Here is an 18,979-nt window from a genome sequence, read left to right on the forward strand (position 1 = left end):
TACTGGTCAGAACGGGAGCCATCATCACCCCTGTAGGAGTGTAGCTAGCTGGAGCCGAGAGCCTCTCTGGCAGCTCAGTGTCTGGAGGCCCTGCCTAAAGTGTGCAGGTTGCCTGTGTATCTCCTGCAAATCGGCCTGCAGTACTATGCTAGACACCAGCCTGACTGGCAACCTGGGAGACCACATGGCTTTGGCCTTCCTTTTGTGAACTCGAAATCCTCAGGCCCGTCCTGACCTCTCTTCCCACAGGCAGGTCTCCTCCTGTAGGGCGCCATGCTTCCTCAGCAGCCGCTGAGCTGAGGCCACGTCCCCCAGCTCCTCCTTGCTGCCCAGTTGAGCCCGGATGCCCTCCGCCCACAGCAGCAGCTTCTGGCTCTCTTGGAGGATGCCTTGCTGAACCCGAGCCTCAGTCTGGACCTGGATCTGCTGGGCCACCTGCCCTTGAGCTTGCTTTAGCAGTGACTGCAGCTTCAGGACCTGCTTCCAAAGCTGAGAGCCCTTAGCGGGGCCTGACTCCATCACCCTGCAGGATGTTAACCACGATAGTCAGCGTCCCAGGCCTGTGTCTCCTGGGAAAGTGGTGACAACTCTGAATGTCCGCACCCCTAGCTAGGATCCTGTAGCACAAGCATGAGGCTCTCCCTTTCTCTGAATATTGGAAGCCAGACCCCATCCAAGGCTTTTTCAGAGGTCCTGATAAAAGGACAGAGGTTGTGTCCTTGCCCAGGGGTAGACCTGGCAAGGCCCAGGTTGGGGCCTGGGCCTTGAAGGAGTTAAGGTTTCAGTTCCTGGGAACCTGTCTTTGCTCTCTGAAAAGCTGTGGACATCAGTCCTGAGACAGCTGTGTCTGGGGTATCCTGTATCTTCTTGCCAGCATTGTCTGATTTAACTTTCTAATGACCTTGCCCATTCTCCCCCTGCACATAGCACATAAGATGCTGTACTTTTTTTTTTTGTTTTTGTTTTGTTTGTTTTTCGAGACAGGGTTTCTCTGTGTAGCCCTGGCTGCCCTGGAACTCACTCTGTAGAACAGGCTGGCCTCAAACTCAGAAATCCACCTGCCTCTGCCTCCCAAGTGCTGGGATCAAAGGTGTGTGCCACCACCACCCGGCTGATGCTGTACTTCTTAATAAATCTGCTTGGCACATGGCAGCTTGTGCAAGGTCTCTCAGCCCTGGCTTTTATGTCTCCTTTATCTTCTCACCTCCTGGGCCCTCCCACTTGAGGCTTGTTAGGGAAGAATGACCTGCTGGCCCGGGTCATGAGAGCACATTCTCACATCAACAGTCTCTGGCTGCTGCCCACACCCTTCCAATAGCATATCTTGGCCATCTCCCCATCCCAGTCCCTGTTCCCTTCCTTATATTAATTTTTTTTAAAGAAGATTTATTTATTTATCTTCTGTATACAAGTACACTGGAGCTGTCTTCAGACACACCAGAAGAGGGCATCGGATCTCATTACAGCCACCATGTGGTTGCTGGGATTTGAACTCAGGACCTCTGGAAGAGCAGTCAGTGCTCTTAACCATGGAGCCTGTCTCTCTAGCCCTGCCCTTCCTCATTTTATTAGCGCTCCCTCTGTCCTCGCTGCCCCCCAGGCACCATCACCATCCCAAGGTTGGCCATACTCTATGGTTGCTCTTTGGAGGTAGGAGATCTTCTTCTCCAGCACCAGGACCTTCTGCTGGGTCTGCTGCAGGGTACGATGGCTGTCCCCAGAGCGAGCCTCCAGCCTGCTTATCATGTTTAGCAGTTGGGCTTGTGTGGGTTCAGACTCCTGTAAAAGTCTGCATACCTCCATGCCACATGTCAGCTGCAGGAGTTTCTCCTCCTTCAGGGATTCCAGCTGCTGCCACCTGAGCAGAGGATCCGGGGATGTATCCAACACAGGGACACCTCCCATCCACCCAAGGACACCTACCCATCTGAGGCCTTAGACTGAGCCTACCAGGACAGAAGCTTCTAGGCTGGTGGCCCTCTGCCCTTTCCTTGCTGTCTGACATCATGTAGCCTCTCCGCCTGGCACAGCAGGATGCACCAAGCAAGGTCCCACCCCACCATGCATTCCCACCCCTTATTGTCACCTCTGTTTCAGGTCCTCCTCCTGTTGTTGGATTTTCGAGATGTGTCCTGGACATCTCTGCTTCAGTTGTTCAGCGGTGCTGATGGCCTCTGCCCAGTGGCCTTTTCCAGTGGCCAAGGTCATGAGAACATTCTGAGGAGGAGAAGGACCCAGACCTATGGGAGGCAGGCTCTTCTCTCCCCATACCCCTTTTGGACGACAAAGGACCTTAGGATGCTTGGCTCTAAGACATCCTGCTCACCTTGAGAAGGAGTCACTAGCCCTCAGAGTTGAGCCCACAGCCTCAGACCCTCCCCAGAGCGCACCAGAGCAAATATGGAGAGTGGGGCAAAACCACAATGCCGGAGTGGTAGAAACTCTGGTCTCCATTACCTCCGTGGCTTACCTCATATTTGAGTTGTGTGACCTCTAAGTTGTCACCCTGGAGCTGCAATGTTTGGAACAGTGCTATCTGCTTCTCCATCCAGGACTGCAGCTCCCTACAGGAGCTATAGAAGCTAAACAGGGCGACTGTCTCCTCCAGTCGGGCCCTGTGGAGCTGAGGAAGAAGCTAGAGTCAGAGTGTAGGGACAGTGCCCCACGGGAGGGTAATCAGAGAGGTCCCAGGTGTGTCCCTGCCCACCCAAGCCACTGAGAGGATCAAGTCTCGTCTCCACAACTGTGTCACATCTGTCCCCTTGCTATCTAGCAGAGGGAACTGGTGAGAGCTGAGGGGTGCCATGACAGAGGGAACTGGTGAGAGCTGAGGGGTGCCATGATAGACCCTTTTGGTTAGCCTTATTTGCTCGAGGGGCTTCTGCCCCACTGGTCTCAAGGCTTAGGCCTCAGCCTCCTTCACCGGGCCTATTCCCAGCTTTTTCTCAGGACCCAGTTGGCTTCTCTAGTACTGCCTGCCCTTAGATCTGTCTTAAGTCTCTATTTAATATCCTTTCCTCAATGGCGCATCCTGACTCCAACCTAACCTGCATAAGGATGCCCTACCACAGCCATTTAAGTACTTGTTGACATCTTGGTCATAGTGTAAGGTCCTTTAGAGTAGGAAACATGCCAGTCAGTGCTCTGTTCCTGGGATCACGATACAGACTCTGGCTCAGTGGTTTTCAACCTTCCGAATGTTGTGGTGACTCCAATCATAAAATCATTTTCATACCTACTTTGTAACTGTAATTTTGCTGTTATGAAATGTAATATAAATTATCTGAGATGCTACCCCTGTGAAAGGGGCTTTGACAGGTTGAGAACACTGCTCTAGCTTTTGGGAGGGGGATGATTAGCCTACCTTCCCTTCTCTTTCTTGTGGTGCAGGGAATTGACCCCTCGGGCCTATAAGTACACCGGGCAAGCATGATTTCCCTCTTTTGGGTTTTGGTCATGGACACCTGGGCTTATGCAATCTTCCTACCTCAGCCCTCAGAGCACCTGGGAATAGATGTGCCACATGCTCTACTATGGATATCTCTTAGACAAAGAACATTACCTTTGCCAGGGCCCTGAGGTTCTCATAGTTCTGGCTCAAGTCAGCGTGAGCCTGGAGTATGGTGCTGGAGTCAAAGTGAAGGTCATACTCGGCCTGGAGAGCTATGCTTGGGCCTTCTCCTAGAAAGCCCAGGGCAGATAGCACCTGTGTAGAAGGAAGGCCTGTGTCCACACCAACTCCTACCAAGTGGCAGGATCTCCACCAAGATGGGGTCTGTGGTGTACCTGGGGTTTCTTCTCTATGCTGTGGATGATGGCCGTCCTGCTCTGACTGTCTCCTAACTCTTTAAGCTTCCAGGTATTCAGAGCCTCTTCTGGAAGCCAAGAGACACACACTGTTATGAGAGCGCAGGATTCGAGGGCTGCTTGGGGCCCTCTTCTTCCCTACTCACCACAAGGTGGGTCAAGGTCGTTTGGTACCTATTGCTTCCCCATACCTGGTTCTGTGCGAAGAGCTGTTAGAGGCTAAAAGGATTGAGACTAAACCCTCCCCTTGAGGCTCACGAGTCTCTCAGGACTGCAAAACTCACAGGCCCAGAACAGGGAGGGAATTGACACTATCCAGGGGTCGACAAAGCCTGTCATCATGTGTAATAAGTACTATGGCTGTCCAAGAGGAAAAAAGGCCAGATGGTCTGGGTATTTAAAGAGGGTAAGGCAAGAACCACTGGAGTCTGTCTAGGAAGGAGCGTTTGCAGAGGGAAAGGCATAGTGCTGTGGTGGCAGAGGGTAGGCAGACAGGAGATGCAGGCCAGCACCCCTCTCTGGGAATGAGAAAGCACCCCCTCTCTATTTTTCTGTCCTCTGCCCCTGGGAACAGGTGGGCAGCGGCAGCAGTAGCAGCAGCAGCAGCAGCAAGCAACCCATTGCACTCAGGCATTGTTATGAGTAGGCACAGAAAGGGGAAGAAAGTATAGAACTTGAAGGAAGACCCGGAAAATCTCAGACTCTAGAGAGTTCATGAGAGCATCTCATCTAAACTTTGCTGGTGTGCAGAGCACCTTCCTGTGGCTGTCTAGAGGCAGGGACAGGCTGCCCTGGGCAACACAAGCTGTGTCAGATAATTCCAGTGACTTCTGTCTGCTGAGCCACATGGGGTCTTGAACAAAAGCTGGGAACAGACCCAGTGGAGGGGGTTGAGGCCTGAGACCAGTGGGGCAGCATATGCCTTTATTCCCAGAATCCTGAGCGCAAAGTAGCCTCCCCTCGACTTCTTCCATTTGGGGTTCAGATGGCCCAGCCAGCCACAGGAAAGATGTACGACCTTCCCCTTGCTGACAGACGTCGGGCCTCACTGTGGGTTGCCACCTTGTACCTTTGGAGAAGAACGCTATCTGGCTGCCTGCTGCTGCTAAAACTTGAGTCTCCACCTGGGGGCCTCCAATGGTGTCTCTGTCAAGCCTTTTCCAGTCTTCTGGAGGTCCCTCCTATATAGAGGGACAAAGGTCCTGGTTAGGTGACCAAGTGGCTTCCCATCTGGCAGAAGCGCAGACTCTGTACCCATCCTGCAATAGTGAGAAAAGCAAAGACTGAAAATGCCAGGAGCCAGGCCTGGTATCTCTACCTTTGCCTACGTCAGATAGGGATAGAGGACACGCAAAAAGGCGAGAGAGCGCTCATTATTTAACAAGTAACACCCGGGAAAAGCAGGGCTCGAGGTACAGGAAGGAACCACTGTCATCCCCTACCAAACGAATCGTGTTGGTGTAATGTGATGCTAGGAGTGAAGAGTCACAGGCCCAGTGTGTGTGTGTGTGTGTGTGTGTAATATAATGCTAGGAGTGAAGTGTCACAGGCCCGGGGTGTGTGTGTGTGTGTGTGCGCGTGTGGATGCGTGTGGATGCATGTGTGTATGTGTATGTGTGTGTGTGTTTGTGTGTGTGCATGTGCATGTGTGTATATGTGTGTGTATGTGTATGTGTGCCCGTGTGTGAGTGTGTGTGTGTGTGTGTGTGAGTGTGTATGTAAACAACCTCAGACATGGAATCAAAAGGCGTCTTTGCTAGAGGGTCCTTGGGCAGTAGTAGCCTGCCCCATCTCACCTCAATTAACTCATTTGTAAAGGGTGGAGGTGTTCTAGCTGTTTGCTAACACATAGATATGGTTTTTTAAATTATTAATTATGAGATCTGAGAATAAACGTAAAGGAAAAGGCTCCGGAGTGTGAGGAATCACGAGCGGGCTGGGGCCACCGTCTTTCCTTTCCTTCAGCTATCTACCAACTTTATGGCCGGGTTAGGTAGAGCAGTTTAAAGCAGGTTAGGCCCTAGATGCAGTTTAAAGGTGCATGGGACAGGGCTGGGCAGAGAAAGGGGAGAGGGATGTGGGACTTTTTAAAGATTGTCAAATTAAGGAACTGAAGCGATTTTGGTATGAAGAGTCGTGAAAATAAAGCTTTTTTTGGAAACGTTCTTAAGCTGTGCTGGGTAGACCGAGCCAAGCCCAGATGTACTCGATGTTCTTAACTGGTTTACAGAGAGAACTCCAAATGACCTATGACTGGAGATACTGGAATCAGGAGTCGAGGTTGTGGGATGTATATGTACCACCAGCTCTGGGCAGGGCTACAAAGACTCTCAATGGGGGAGGAGCGTGTAGCACCAATGCTCTGGGGAGACCTCACATTTGGTGTAGGAGGCACGAATCTGGATCCTTTCCGTGTTCCCGTATGCACCATGAGTGACACCAGGGCTGTGGCAGCCCGCGCCTGATCCTCTAGCTCGCGCAGCTCCACTGCGAAGGCGCGCACGTCTTGCTCCAGGCGCAGGTGTTGCTGCAACAGGACCTCGGCGTCTGCCTGGTCCTTCCCGAAGGATGCGCTTTCCAATTGTTTCTGACGCTGGAGAAGCCAGGAAGCCGCCTCCTCCGAGTCAGAAAAGTACTGTAGGGAGGTGGAAAAGGCTGAGAGTTAGCAGGTCTCTGTGCGCCCAGCAGCCTAGCGTCTCGCCCGCCGCGCTCGCTCTACCTGCCCAACAAGCAATGTTGCTTGCAGCCGAGCGCGCCGCCTTGCGGCTCCAGTCCAGAGCAGCTGCCATGTTCCCTGCACTGCTTCTGCCCTTTCCAGAGGATCTGGCTGTGTCAGGGGCTCTCTGACACTGAGGTTGCGTCCTCTTTGCATGAGATCTACACACACAGCCTGGTGGCGATGGAGTTCGGTTTCCAGAGCCTAGAAAGGTTGGGGAGTGGGAGGAGTGTGAAGGGAGGCAGAGGGTGACTCCTGGAGTCCCAAGCCTGGCTGGCAAGGAGGTCGGGATGTTACAGACCAAGAGAGTGGACACCTTGTGTTTCTGCAGAGCAGTAGCAATCTGAGTGAAGTCCCCGCCCAGGGCTGCAGTCTCCATTAGCTGTCTGTGCTCTTGCAACCAGGCCTCCTCCTCCTCACAGCTGTGCAAGAACTGTGCCCGCTGGAGGGTCTGTTCCAGCAGGGTGCGTCTGGGGGACAGAAAAGACCATTAAGGGGTTTGGAGGAGAACAGAGCATGGGGAGGGGTCGCTCACTTGATCAGACCTGCCCCTTAGGCACAATTTTCCCAGAATGGCTTAACAAGTAAGAGGGAGGCTTGGGGGCTCAGGGGCAGTGTAGAGGAAGTTGCCAGATCAGGATTTCTGCTTGGGCAAGAGATGATTAAAGTTACAGGAAAGTTCTAGGGATAGTTGAGGAGTTAAAACAGCCCCTTACCGGGCTCTGACAAGAGACACCAGGCTGTGGTGGAGCTCGGCCAGTGCTAGGGCTTTAGCCTGCAGCTTCTGCACACTGGTGCCCTGGGAGGAGTCCAGCTGTGCCGTCTGGTGGACAAGACAAGTCACGTGGGCCCTGTGGGCAGACACCTGGGCCTCCAGCAGGTCATGGCTCTGCAGCAGCAACACTATTTCTGCCAGCTGTTGCCCACAGGCTGTGGAGCTGGCCAACACCTGGGCAGAGATGAATGGTCAGTGCATTGCCAGGTGCTGGGTGGCTGTGGGCATCAGTGTTTGGGAAAGGACCTCCCAGAGTTCAGCTGATCTACTGCCCACCTGCAGCTCCCCAAGCTGGTCAGTGGCAGCCTCCACCCCCTGCAGCAGACTCAGCACAGCCTGTGTGCCCACCACGTGCTTCCTCTCCTCCTGTAGACACTGCAGGAGCCTCCGCCAGCGCCCAGTGATCTCCTTCTGCCTAGATAACAAGAGGAAAGGTGGCCTACCTCGGGTTGGGGCAAGGAAGCTTGGATGCCCTGGAACAGTGGCACCTCTGGAGCCAGGATAAGGTACAGATGTGAACAGCCTGGCACAGGTGGTCGGGCAGAGTATGTTCACAGTCAGAAGGGAGCCTGGAAGGTTGAGATTTTCACACGCACGCATGCACGCACGCACGCACGCACGCACACACGTCTAGTCCCTATCTCTATGGAAGAAAACTGTCTTTCCAGCCACACCATGTCAGGCTCAGCCTGTTTGCAAATCCTGTTTGGTACTGTCTTCAAAAATATATCCATTGCTGGGCGGTGGTGGCGCATGCCTTTAATCCCAGCACTTGGGAGGCAGAGGCAGGCGGATTTCTGAGTTCGAGGCCAGCCTGGTCTACAGAGTGAGTTCCAGGACAGCCAGGACTACACAGAGAAACTCTGTCTCGAAAAAGCCAAATATATATATATATATATATATATATATATATATATATATATCCATTGAACTGGGAAGTCACAACTCCAATACAGGAGGAGAGGCCTAATTGCCAGCCTCAAGGCCAGCCTGGTCTGTATAGTAAGGTCTGTCTCTGAATCAACATAGAAAGTTGTGTTCAGAATGCCACCACTTTATCACCTCACTGCTTTCCAGCAGGATTGTACACCAGCTTCAGGACTCAACCCGCCTGCCCCCTGCAGCCTGCCCCAGTGGAGCATCCTGGAATCACTGGCAGAAAGGTTACAGTGTGTCACTCCCCTGCTCAAGACTCTGTGATTTCCTCACTTTCTAAGGAAAAGAAAAAAACAAAACAAACAAACAAACAAAAAACAACCAAAGCCTTTGCTTTACTATTTAAGGCCCAGCATGACCTCCATCCCTCCACTCCCTGGCCTCATCGCCTGAGCCTTGGTCAACGTGACCAACCCCCACCATTGCTACTTTTCAACCTTGTAAGGGATACAACCCTTTTGTGTACTATTCTAGGAGTTCCCTCTGCCCAGGACAGTTTGTCCTCCATATATACATGACCAGTTCCCTCGCTTATCTCTGGTCCATACCCACTTTCAGAGGTTCTTCTCTGGTGAACCCTCCTGCTTTGGCCTCTCATTGCCAAAGGCCTCTTTATTTTTCTGAGGACTGAATCAACGACATTGTGCATGTTATGCATATGCTATCACTGAATTAGACCATCGCTTTTTGTTCCTTTGTTTTGTGAGACAGGGTCTCCCTATGTAGCCCTGGCTGGTCTGCTATGTAGACCATTCTGGTCCTGCACTCATAGACCCACCTGCTTCTGCCTTCCAGCTGCCAGGATTAAAGGTGTGTGCCACCACACCTAGCCTGGCTTCTATTTTTTTATTTTTTTTTTAAAGATGCTCTCACATACTTTATTGATTTATTTTCTTTCTTGTTTTCCTTGCAAGTGTTTTAAGCTTTAGGACGGAAGACATTTTTGTTTGCCCACAGCACTGCTAAATGTTTGATAATAGTGTGTAGGGACACAGTGGACACTGAATAAATGCCTGAAAGAGCCATCCATGCTTTACCAGAGGAGGAAAGTTATACCTGGTGGTGAACTTATATGTCCATGGGAGATTGGTTCTCTATCTCTGTCTCTGTCTCTGTCTCTGTCTCTGTCTCTCTCTCTCTCTGTGTCTCTGTCTCTGTCTCTGTCTCTCTCTCTCTCTCTCTCCCTCCTTCTCTCTCTCTCTCTTTTCTGGTTTTTTGAGACAGCATTTCTCTGTGTAGCCCTGGCTATCCTGGAACTCACTCTGTAGACCAGGCTGGCCTCGAACTCAGAAATCCACCTGCCTCTGCCTCCCAAGTGCTGGGATTAAAGGCATGTGTTACCACCACCCGGCTTGGCTATCTCTTAAGAGTGAACGTTGACTCCGAAAACCACCTCACTCTTCTGCGTGTTGGAGGGACAGAGGCTTTGGCTTTTTGTGAGGATGGGTTTACGTGCTTGGAGCTCACCTGCAGGCCACATCCGCCCAGCTGTGATACTCTTCCTGCTGGAGGATGTCTGCCATCTCGCCCAAGGCCTGGAAGCGCCCTTCTTGGGGCGGGATGCCAGCCTCCAGCACGCTCAGCCTCTGAGTGGCTGCGTCCACCGTGCTGGGGTCAGCGAGGGAGGCTCTGGTCTGGGCTAACATCTGCTCTGCGTCATTTAAAAAGCTTTCCCGGTGAGATGCCTTGCATTGAAAGCGGCAGGCCAGAGTGTCCAGTCGCTCCAGCTGTAGCAGTCTTTGCTGCATGGCCTGGCTCCTGGAGGCCTCTACCCTCTCTAGTTCTGCCCAGCGCCAGGCCAGCTTTGCAGGACCCAGGTCCTCTCCAGGTAGGAACGGCCTTCGGTTTTGGGCTCGGAGTGTTGTCTGCAACTGGAAGAGCAGAGCCTCTGTGGCTCCACGCTGCTGCAATCGAGGTGGCTTTTCCTGGGCACGGAAGGAAGCAAAGGCTGCCAGTAGCTGGCGCATGGCAGGCAGCGAGTCTGGGAAGTCCCGAGCCTCCAGCTGTGTCTGCTTCTCCTCAATCCAGCAGAGCAGGTCAGCCGCCAGCTGCTCGTATTGAGCCTGCAGTACCTCCGTCTCCTGCAGCTGCAGCAAGATCTGATGGGGGGCACAGGTCAGGCTACACTCGGGGGTGGGCCTCAGAGTGAAAGCCCCACCACTGAGTGCTAATTCCCCGCCCAAGTAGGCTGACTCTCCTTCTCTTGGCGCTAACATACCTCCCCTCCCACCCCGCAGAGGGGCAGGGGCATCATATACACAGACCCAAGAGACTGCGGCCCTTTCTCCACAACTGGGCTGAGAGCATGGCTCACCTTCCTCCATCCAAGTTTGCCCCTTCGACCTCATCTGCAGGTTGAGGCCCCACAGGTTGATCCTCTCTGTGTTCTTGATTCTCTTCCCTGTGCCCCACTCCCTAAATCAGCTTATAGTCCTCGACTCCACAGCGCCATTAAGACACTAACCCTCAGGACAGCCCCTCCCGGTATCAGCCTCTGCCCTCGCATCCGCGGTGTAGTCCCCTAAAAGCATAGACTCAGTGTAGTGCCTGCTCAAAAGAGCCTCTTCTGTACATGCCCTTTAAGACTTGGCTCTGTAAGCCTTTTAATCCCATTACAAGCTTAACAGTTTTTGAAGGCAGTAGAGGCAGAAGTCCAGAAAGGGTCGCTGCTCCCCTGGCTTCTCATGTACCTGGCATAGGTACCATGCTAGGCAGTTTACTAACACTCCAGTGGATGCTCAAGCAGCCTTCCGTTACTTAGGAGCTGTCACCTCCATGTCACAAATGGAGCACAGAGAAGTGAGGCCATTTGGCCATAGGCCATGGATCCAGTAAGGCATCGGGACAGCCAGTCAGGCAGACCTGCCTCCCTTTATTACCAACCTTAGCCAGTCTCCTCTGGGCTGTCTGGCCCTGCTGCAGGCGGGAGAAATAGTGGTAGTACTGAGACAGGTAGGTCATGATGGAGCATTCATCCGGATGCAGAGCTGCCACATCCTCAGGATCCAGCAGCTGGGCAATGCCTAGCTGCTGCTCAGCCACTCGGAAGGCAAAGGAGAGGTTATATAGAGGGCGGTCCAGACTCAGTGAGCCATAATCCAGCAGGTCCGGCCTGGGCAGAGAACAGGAAGTTTCCTCAGAAGAGCCTTTTGGCCTGCTTATGTTAGCTGGCCACTGTTATTATGACTGTTTCCCTCTTATTGTTCTGCAAGTCTCAGGCTAGAGTATAAACAGGACTTGATAGGAGAGAGGGTTACTGTGGTAGAAGGGGTAGGACATAGGATAGGGTGGGATACCCCTAAAAGGAAGATACTAGCTAGAGAGAGAGAACACAGGGAAGAGATGAAGTGCAGAATGTAGGGAAGGCAGGGGTCAAAGGCAATGGGCACCAAAGGCAAGGAGGAGGGGGCAGGCCCAGAGCAGGGCTCTGACTTAGGCCCACTCGTCCTTCTCTCCCAGGTCCAGGGCATAGAGGCTGTGTGGAGGAGCAGGCAGCCATCCCAGCCTGAGGCCCTGGACTCCGAGGGTGGAGGCTCAGCCTTTAAGATGCACCTGTGAGCATGGAGCAGGGCATTAAAGCCAAGCCCGTCACTCCAGCTTCGGGAGAAGTCAGTGATGTCCACATTGGTGTAGCTGGCTGTCTTCCGCTGGCACCAGACCAGCAGGGCTTCCTTGGCAGACAGCAAAGCGGCACTGGCCCCAAACTCCTCCTGGCAGGACAGAGCAACGCCGTGGTTAATGTGTGAGGTGGCTGGAAGGTGTAAGAATCTTCAGGGACTCCTGAGAGACTCCATAAAAGGGATGATGGGGGAAGGTCAAAGGCATTTCTTCCCATAGCAGCCTTTATCCCTAGAGCAAATCTCCAAGCGGTCTTTCCTCTGGGCAAAGGAAAAGTCTGCTTTTTGTAAAATAACTGTTGAGGGATAGTGACTTAGTTAAGTGTAGTGTATGTGACCAGGAACATAGAGGAACTACACATCATACATATTGTCCAGGTGCATCCATAGGGAGGTGTGACCTGATTCAGGCTTATGGGATCAGCTCTAAGGTGTAGACCGATGGTCTAATGCTCCAGGTTTAAAAAGGACTCCCTTTTTCCCCTAAGGCCACACTATGCTATTTTTAGTATACTGCACCATTCCTTTCTCATCCTTCCCCACCTCATGGCCCAATCACGGTCTCAAGGCCCTTCTTCCTAATAAAGCTAATTCCTGAAGAGAAATTATGTGTCTGCTTCTCTCATGAACAACAGCCCTTCCAATGGGCCAGCCACAGAGCTAACTGACCTGAGGCCTCACAGGATAGAAGGTAGGGCTCTCTCCAGCCCTGCCATCAGGCTCTCTGCAGACCAGGCATGAGGTCTTTCAGTTCAGCTCTCGGTGGCAGTTACTGTACTTTCATACATCACTGAGGTGGAGTCTCTTTATATATTTAATTTCCTCTGGTGGTGCCAGGGAAGTGTGTAAGAGAAGCTAAACACTGCCCAGGATCCCAGCTAACCGAGGAAACAGCCTGAGGTGGCTGTAGAGGGTCCTGGGAATTGAACTCAGGTTGTCAGGCTTAACTTCAAGTTAACCCACTGAGCCAATCCATGGGCCTCCACATGGTGAGTTTTGAGAGGCCTTCTTGGCATGTCAGATCCAGGACTTTTAAAATTAGGGTCTCAAACTCCAGCTTGTCTTGCCCAACCCACTGGTACAGAGCTGGATTGGTGGTTTGAAATTCATAGAACAGGTGCTGGAGAGAAGATTCAGCGGTTAAGAGCACCGATTGCTCTTCCAGAGGTCCTGAGTTCAATTCCCAGCAACCACATGGTAGCTCACAACTATCTGTAATGAGATCTGGTGGTCTCTTCTGATGTGTCTGAAGACAGCTACAGTGTACTCATATACATAAAATAAATAACTAGATCTTTAAAAAAAGAAATTCATAGAACAGAAACTTGATAGATATAAGGACATTATGCTTATATTTTCTGAGCCAGGTGTAGGGCAAAAGGAGGGACAGGAAAAGATGGAGACCATAAAAATGCTGTTTCTGTGGTCTTCAAGATCCTGGGGACATTGCAAACCTCTGAGCTAGGGTCCCTTTATTTATCAGATTTCCTCTGGTGGCACATTATGTGTTGTGAAGGTGGCAGGGATTCAGTGCCAAATGACACTCTAAGAATGGCAGTGGCTGATGGCCAGCCACTCTGCCTCTCACCAGTGAGTGACTAGTCCCCAGTCAGTACGAAGAACTCTAAGTCTTATTTAGCACCTGGTGATATCCTGGGTCCTTTGCCCCTGGATGAAGGGTAAATACTCATTCACTATTCATTCAATGCCAAGGGATCATCAACGTGGGTGGAACAGCTCTGCCCCTGGGGTCTGAGATGAAGCCAGGGCTGGGCTAGGCCATGAGGCACGGGAGCCTGAGACATACCCTGTCCAAGGAGATGTGAGAAATCTGGAAACGCAGAATGATGACCCAGAGGAGTCCCAGGATGAGTGACTGGTCTCCATCCACAATGTTCTCTGGCCCGATGAAAGGTATGGGCACCTGTGGGTACAGTTGATTGGGCTAAGCCATGAAGCCTATGGTCCTGAGAAAACTGGAGTCCAGGAGGCTGTGAGCTGGGAGAGGCCTGCCTCTTCTAGCAGAGATCCCACAGGGAGAGTGGGCAATGAACAATGGTGGGGGAAGGGTGGCTTTCTAATGGCTGGGACATTGGTCTGAGCCTCCACTGGTGTTTGGTAAGGGGATAAACTAGACTGGGCCACTGGGTAGAGGACCCTCAAAGGTGGCACAGAAAATGGGAGTTCTCAAATGAGCTAAATAGACACAGCCAATGTCTGCCTCCTCCTTCTCCTAGTGTTGCTGCATCTCAAGAGGTGCCTGGGTCCCCAGATCACCTCCAAATCTCAGTCTCCAACCAGTGTTTCATCTCCAGGAGAACTATTAGAAGTCCCCAGCCCCATCCAGCCAGATTCTCCAGAGTCCAGGCCCAGGCTCCGTAATCTGCATCTGAGTGAACAGAGTGGGCCATCGGGGTGAAACCTCTGGTCTAGAGTTTGTTCCTTAGGGGGAGGACTGGTTAATTCATGATGGGCACACATCACGGCCTCACAGGAGCTACCAGTTACCCTCTGGCTTACATCATCTCTATGGAATCACGTGACGCCAAGGCTGAGGAATTCTGAGATCAGGACTCTTGAGCTCTGCTTAAGGCGCCTGATTCTAACACAGGCCTTGGTGTCCTTGTATAGGCTGGCTGGCTCAGCTGTCTGAAAGTGTTATCTCCCAGATGTCTGCATGATTATTCTGCTTTCCTCCTTTAAGCCTCTAGTAGGTGTGGCTTTCTCAACGTGGCCTACTCCAACCACTCTTGAAATTGAGACTGGGATGGAGAGATGGCTCAGTGGTTAAGAGCACTGACTGACTGCTCTTCCAGAGGTCCTGAGTTCAATTCCCAGCAACCATCTGTAATGAGATCTGACACCCTCTCCTGGTGTGTCTGAAGACAGCTACAGTGTACTTATACATAATAAATAAATAAATCTTAAAAAAAAATAAGAAATTGAAACTGCATTTTTTTTCTCCCACCTAAACATACACATCTGCTCTCATCCCTGCCATGGTGGGGGTGTTGGTTTTGCTCCCTAGCACGTCCTCATTTTTAGCATATACTATGTAATAACAATGAGCTGAATGAACAAAGAAAGGAGAGATGTCCTATAAGACCAGAACAGCTGGTAGCTGACCACTAGCCCTGCCAGCAGAACTTCAGTAGGCGTTGTGCCCTGTGGGTGTGTTCTCTTGTAGCCCACTGGTCTCTGAAGAATGCACCCATGTACTTCACTCTCTCCCTGGTCCCCTCATCCCTCTGTATTCACCTTTGCTTGGGGCAAAGGAGAGCTTGTTTGCTCCTTCCAGGCTCTCCAGAGTCAATCCTCCCAGCTCTGAGTTTAGCAATCATTCGCTGATCTGTGAACTTGACCATGGCTTGAGGAAATCAGAAAATATTCAGGACTTTGTTGTTACTGTTGTTGGTGTGTGTGTGTTTACAAAAGTCCATTTGTCTTGGGATAACACACATCCTGTTACCATCCTATGTTACTCAGCCCCACCTTGAGATCCTACTGCCTCAGCTTCTTTAATGCTGGAATTAATGATGTTAATTACCACATCCAGCCTAGGAATTGCTCACTAACAGACCCTAGGGGAAATCAAAGCTGTGGTTTAACTGTGGTTGGGATAAGTTTCTTGTCCAGTCTTGACCATAGTTCTCTGAGATATCTAGAGCACTGAGGATCTCACTTCCACAAGGGTCAGTGACCTGACATATAATACAGCTCATAAAAAAGCTGGGTGTGGAGGTATGTATTCCTGTATTTCTATGGGTATGGGTCCAGTTTATGAAATGAGAAGATTAAAAACACTCAGGCTCTTTCAGTGAGGAACCCTGCCACTCTCCCTCATTAGACAGAGATGCTTTCAGTCCGGAAAGGGTTATATGTTCCTGCTACGGCCAGCTGGTGGCTGTCTAAACCAAGCATACAGGGCAAGGAGAACTTTGCTACACCCCTCATGCCTCAGCTGCACTACCGGTACTCAGGTCTCCTCTCTGCCTGAGGCCCAGGCCCTGTTGGATGACCTCTGGTTCCTCTCACCCAGCTCTCCCTTCAGAAGCACCTTTCCAGAACAAACCTTGGCCCTGAGGAAGGCCAGGGCATGGCTGTTGTTCTCCAGGAAGTGCACACGCAGGCGGCCCGGACTGGGCGCTGGTAGGGCCTCCCCGGAGATAAGCTCTAACAGCCGCAGTAGGTGGGCACCGTCAGCAAGCTCTGTGTACAGGTTCTGGATCCTGATGCCCACCTGAGGAGTGGATTGAGGCAGATGTGGGGTCAGCCCAGCATTTCCTGCCCACCCCATTTTAAAGCCTGGGAGAGGTAGGCCGGATTAGCTACAGGTAGATGACTCCGCAGCAGAGCCCAGGCCACTGGCCAGAACTGGAAGTCCTTAGACCTTACTTACCCGTCCTAGTCGGAAGATGTTATTGATCCAGTTGGTGAAGGTCTTCTCCTGCATGTGTGTATGCTGAGCCTGGAGCTTGCGGACATGGCCTATTTCGTACTCAGAGTCCATGGTCAAACTTGAACTCAGCAGGGCTGAGCTTTGGGCCTGGGTCTCCTCATCAGGGATGCTGCAGCTAAGGAGAAAGAGGGACAACCAGCGTATGAGCCTGCAGTTCTTTGAGGGTGAATGGCAACTGGCTGTTTCCCCATGTCTGGAGGTGGTGGAGGCATGGGAGCTGGGAAGTACTGTGGATATTGATGACCCTCCTGCCAGGAGTCTTAGGGCCTATCTTGCCACATTGTCCTCATGGAGGACAGAAATTGTGGACTGGAACCCAAGCGAGTAAGAAACCTGCACTTGAATGACCCAGAGCTCCCCCATCCCAACTTTCCAGATTCTACACTGAACACCTACTGCTGGTCCTAGTACCTCAGCCACTGGCCCCTGCTCTTTGGCAGGCAGAAGGAAGATGGGGCTGCTCACCTTGGGAGTTGATGTCAGGGTCCTCATTAGGAGGTTCCACTGCTGGATGGAGATACAAGATAGCAAAGCCTGGGGAGTGAGGGAGGCGACCAGAAAGGTCAGGCTGGAGCCACAGTATGGCCCTCCCCTTTGCCAGCTTGTCAGCACACAGACAGCATTGTCCTCCCACCTGCTACAGGGCGGGGCCCAGACAGGAGAGGGTGGCTCAAGAATGCTCCAGGCTCATTGCTAGGGACTCTCCTCCTTCATCCTCTACCCCATCCCCTGGCTCCTTCTGCTGTTGGCAGGTGAAATGGGTCTTGGCTCTGATGGTCTTGTTGGCTCTAGTGAGAACATTGTAGGATGCTGAAGTCTAATGAGAGTTATCCACGACCGGAACTTCTGGCTGAAAGCTGTGAATTCACTTTCTCTTCCACACTCCATCCTACAATGATTGAAGGAGCAGTTTGACAGCCTCTAACTGGGAATAGCCATTGGGAGCTGCAGTGTCCTGGGCTTAGCTTCCCAGGCCACAAGCTCAGCTTAGCTAAGTATTGAGAAGCCAGTGACAGAAGATACATGGGGAAGCAGCTCTTGCTCTATAGCTCCCCTGTGAGCAATTACCCTTTCCCACATGCTTCCTGCTGGCAGTCTTGCTCTCTCTTCTCTAAAGCCTTGGCCACAGGGACACTTCCCTGAGGGGCTGTAGCTCTCCCTCCCCACCCCCAAGTCTCCAACCATCCACACACAACCATCTCGGAGACTGTGACACAAGTTTAGTTGTAGGGAACCACCAAGACAGGTGCTCCCTCCCTGACTGCAGCACAAGCCCTCTGCACAGGCTGCCTGATGCCCCAGACTTCGATCAGCTCTAAGGGATAGTCTAAGGAAAGTCTACAGCCTTCCAGGCCCAGTTCCTGTTTTGTAGAGGAAGCCTTCTCTTCAGCCATAGCATCCTGAAGGTGCCCAGTCTCATCTGTAAGGGAAAGTTTCATTGGAAACGCCTTCTGGGTTTGAGGGACTCTGGCCTCAGCACCCCTGGGTTTGTGAGGTCTGAGGTCAGGTAGAACTGTACCATGCTTTGTTGGTAGGTTTAAGCAGAGGTAATTGGGGCTGGAGAGATGGCTCAGGGGTCAAGGGCACTGGCTGCTCTTCCAGAGGACCTGGGTTTAGTTTGCAGCACCTACACGAGACTTACAGCCATCTGCAATTCCAGTTCCAGGGGCTCTGGTGCTCTCTTCTGGCTTCTGCAGGCACCAGATACTCAAGCAGTGCACATACACCAGGCAAGCACTTGTTCACATAAAGTACAATAAATTTTAAAAAGAAGATGGATGGGATTAGAGGACTGCTCTCCTTCCCATGCCCCCCACCCCTGGCTCAGTGGCAACTAGAGCCACTGCATATTGTACAAGGAGCTCTTTGGCTGTGAATGATTAAGCCCTTGGTGAAAAAGTCCATGGTCTTTGGAATCTTTTCCAAGAGACTGAACTTTCTATTTGAGCTAGACTGAATGATACAGATGGGTGTATTGGCCATAATTGGAAAACAATCTAGCAGGAACAGGATTTCAGGTGCTGTGTGCTCCAGCATCCCAAACGTTGTCATTGCAGATCTGAGTTTCCTATGCCTTGCTCAGTGCCTCCTCTCTGCCAGCCCACTCTCCTTCCCCTCCCCCCTCCTCTCAATATCATTACAGCATTGTACCTATAAGGCTTTACACCACAGTTCTAGAGAAGAGGGACTATGTGGAACATCTTCCTAAGTGTTGGGATGGTAGCTGTTGAGAATTGAGTTGGGAAACACATATATTTTTGAACTGGTATCTGTGACTAAGGGGAATGAAATTCTCTAATTAGCTTAAGCTAATCAGGATCCATCCTGGAAAGTGGGGAGGAGTCTATTCTACCCAAACCTCATGGCTCTGGGTAAGAATGAAAAAATAATGTTGTGCTGAATGACACTCCAGGCTGGCATCATCACAAGGGTACATGGGTGACAGAGGAAAAGCCCAATGCCTTCTGCAGGTGGTGTACTGTCACGCACACTTTGCGTGAAGGCGGTATCTGAGGCGTAAACTTCAAGGAAAGTCAGTCTCCTGCCTCTACATTGTCGCCTGGCACCCCAAACTCAGAGGTGGCCCAGATATGTCCTCGAACTAGTGTGCTAGGAACTCACCAAGATATCATTTTCTTACAGCTAGCAAGAGAAAATTCGGACATTGC

At 51.7% G+C, this 18,979-nt stretch overlaps 1 protein-coding gene across 1 annotated transcript in view; it reads right to left on the reverse strand.

The window, feature by feature from the left end:
- Positions 1-16,880, reverse strand: part of Sptbn5 (spectrin beta, non-erythrocytic 5) — a 47,060-nt gene extending 30,180 nt beyond the window's left edge. Inside the window, exons 1-19 of the mRNA XM_031371552.1 lie at positions 16,776-16,880; positions 16,251-16,425; positions 15,924-16,091; positions 13,659-13,775; positions 11,787-11,944; positions 11,118-11,346; positions 9,702-10,333; positions 7,575-7,713; positions 7,240-7,472; positions 6,840-6,993; positions 6,527-6,727; positions 6,185-6,442; positions 4,877-4,988; positions 3,787-3,875; positions 3,563-3,706; positions 2,471-2,623; positions 2,087-2,217; positions 1,631-1,858; positions 236-523 (exon numbers count right to left, since the gene is read on the reverse strand). Coding sequence (XP_031227412.1) covers positions 236-523; positions 1,631-1,858; positions 2,087-2,217; positions 2,471-2,623; positions 3,563-3,706; positions 3,787-3,875; positions 4,877-4,988; positions 6,185-6,442; positions 6,527-6,727; positions 6,840-6,993; positions 7,240-7,472; positions 7,575-7,713; positions 9,702-10,333; positions 11,118-11,346; positions 11,787-11,944; positions 13,659-13,775; positions 15,924-16,091; positions 16,251-16,361 — 3,545 coding nt within the window. The 5' untranslated portion in view covers positions 16,362-16,425; positions 16,776-16,880. The remainder of the gene's footprint in view (positions 1-235; positions 524-1,630; positions 1,859-2,086; positions 2,218-2,470; positions 2,624-3,562; positions 3,707-3,786; positions 3,876-4,876; positions 4,989-6,184; positions 6,443-6,526; positions 6,728-6,839; positions 6,994-7,239; positions 7,473-7,574; positions 7,714-9,701; positions 10,334-11,117; positions 11,347-11,786; positions 11,945-13,658; positions 13,776-15,923; positions 16,092-16,250; positions 16,426-16,775) is intronic.
- Between the last annotated feature and the right edge of the window lie 2,099 nt (positions 16,881-18,979).

This window comes from Mastomys coucha, unplaced genomic scaffold (genome assembly GCF_008632895.1).
Source record: "Mastomys coucha isolate ucsf_1 unplaced genomic scaffold, UCSF_Mcou_1 pScaffold15, whole genome shotgun sequence".
Lineage (NCBI taxonomy): Eukaryota > Metazoa > Chordata > Mammalia > Rodentia > Muridae > Mastomys > Mastomys coucha.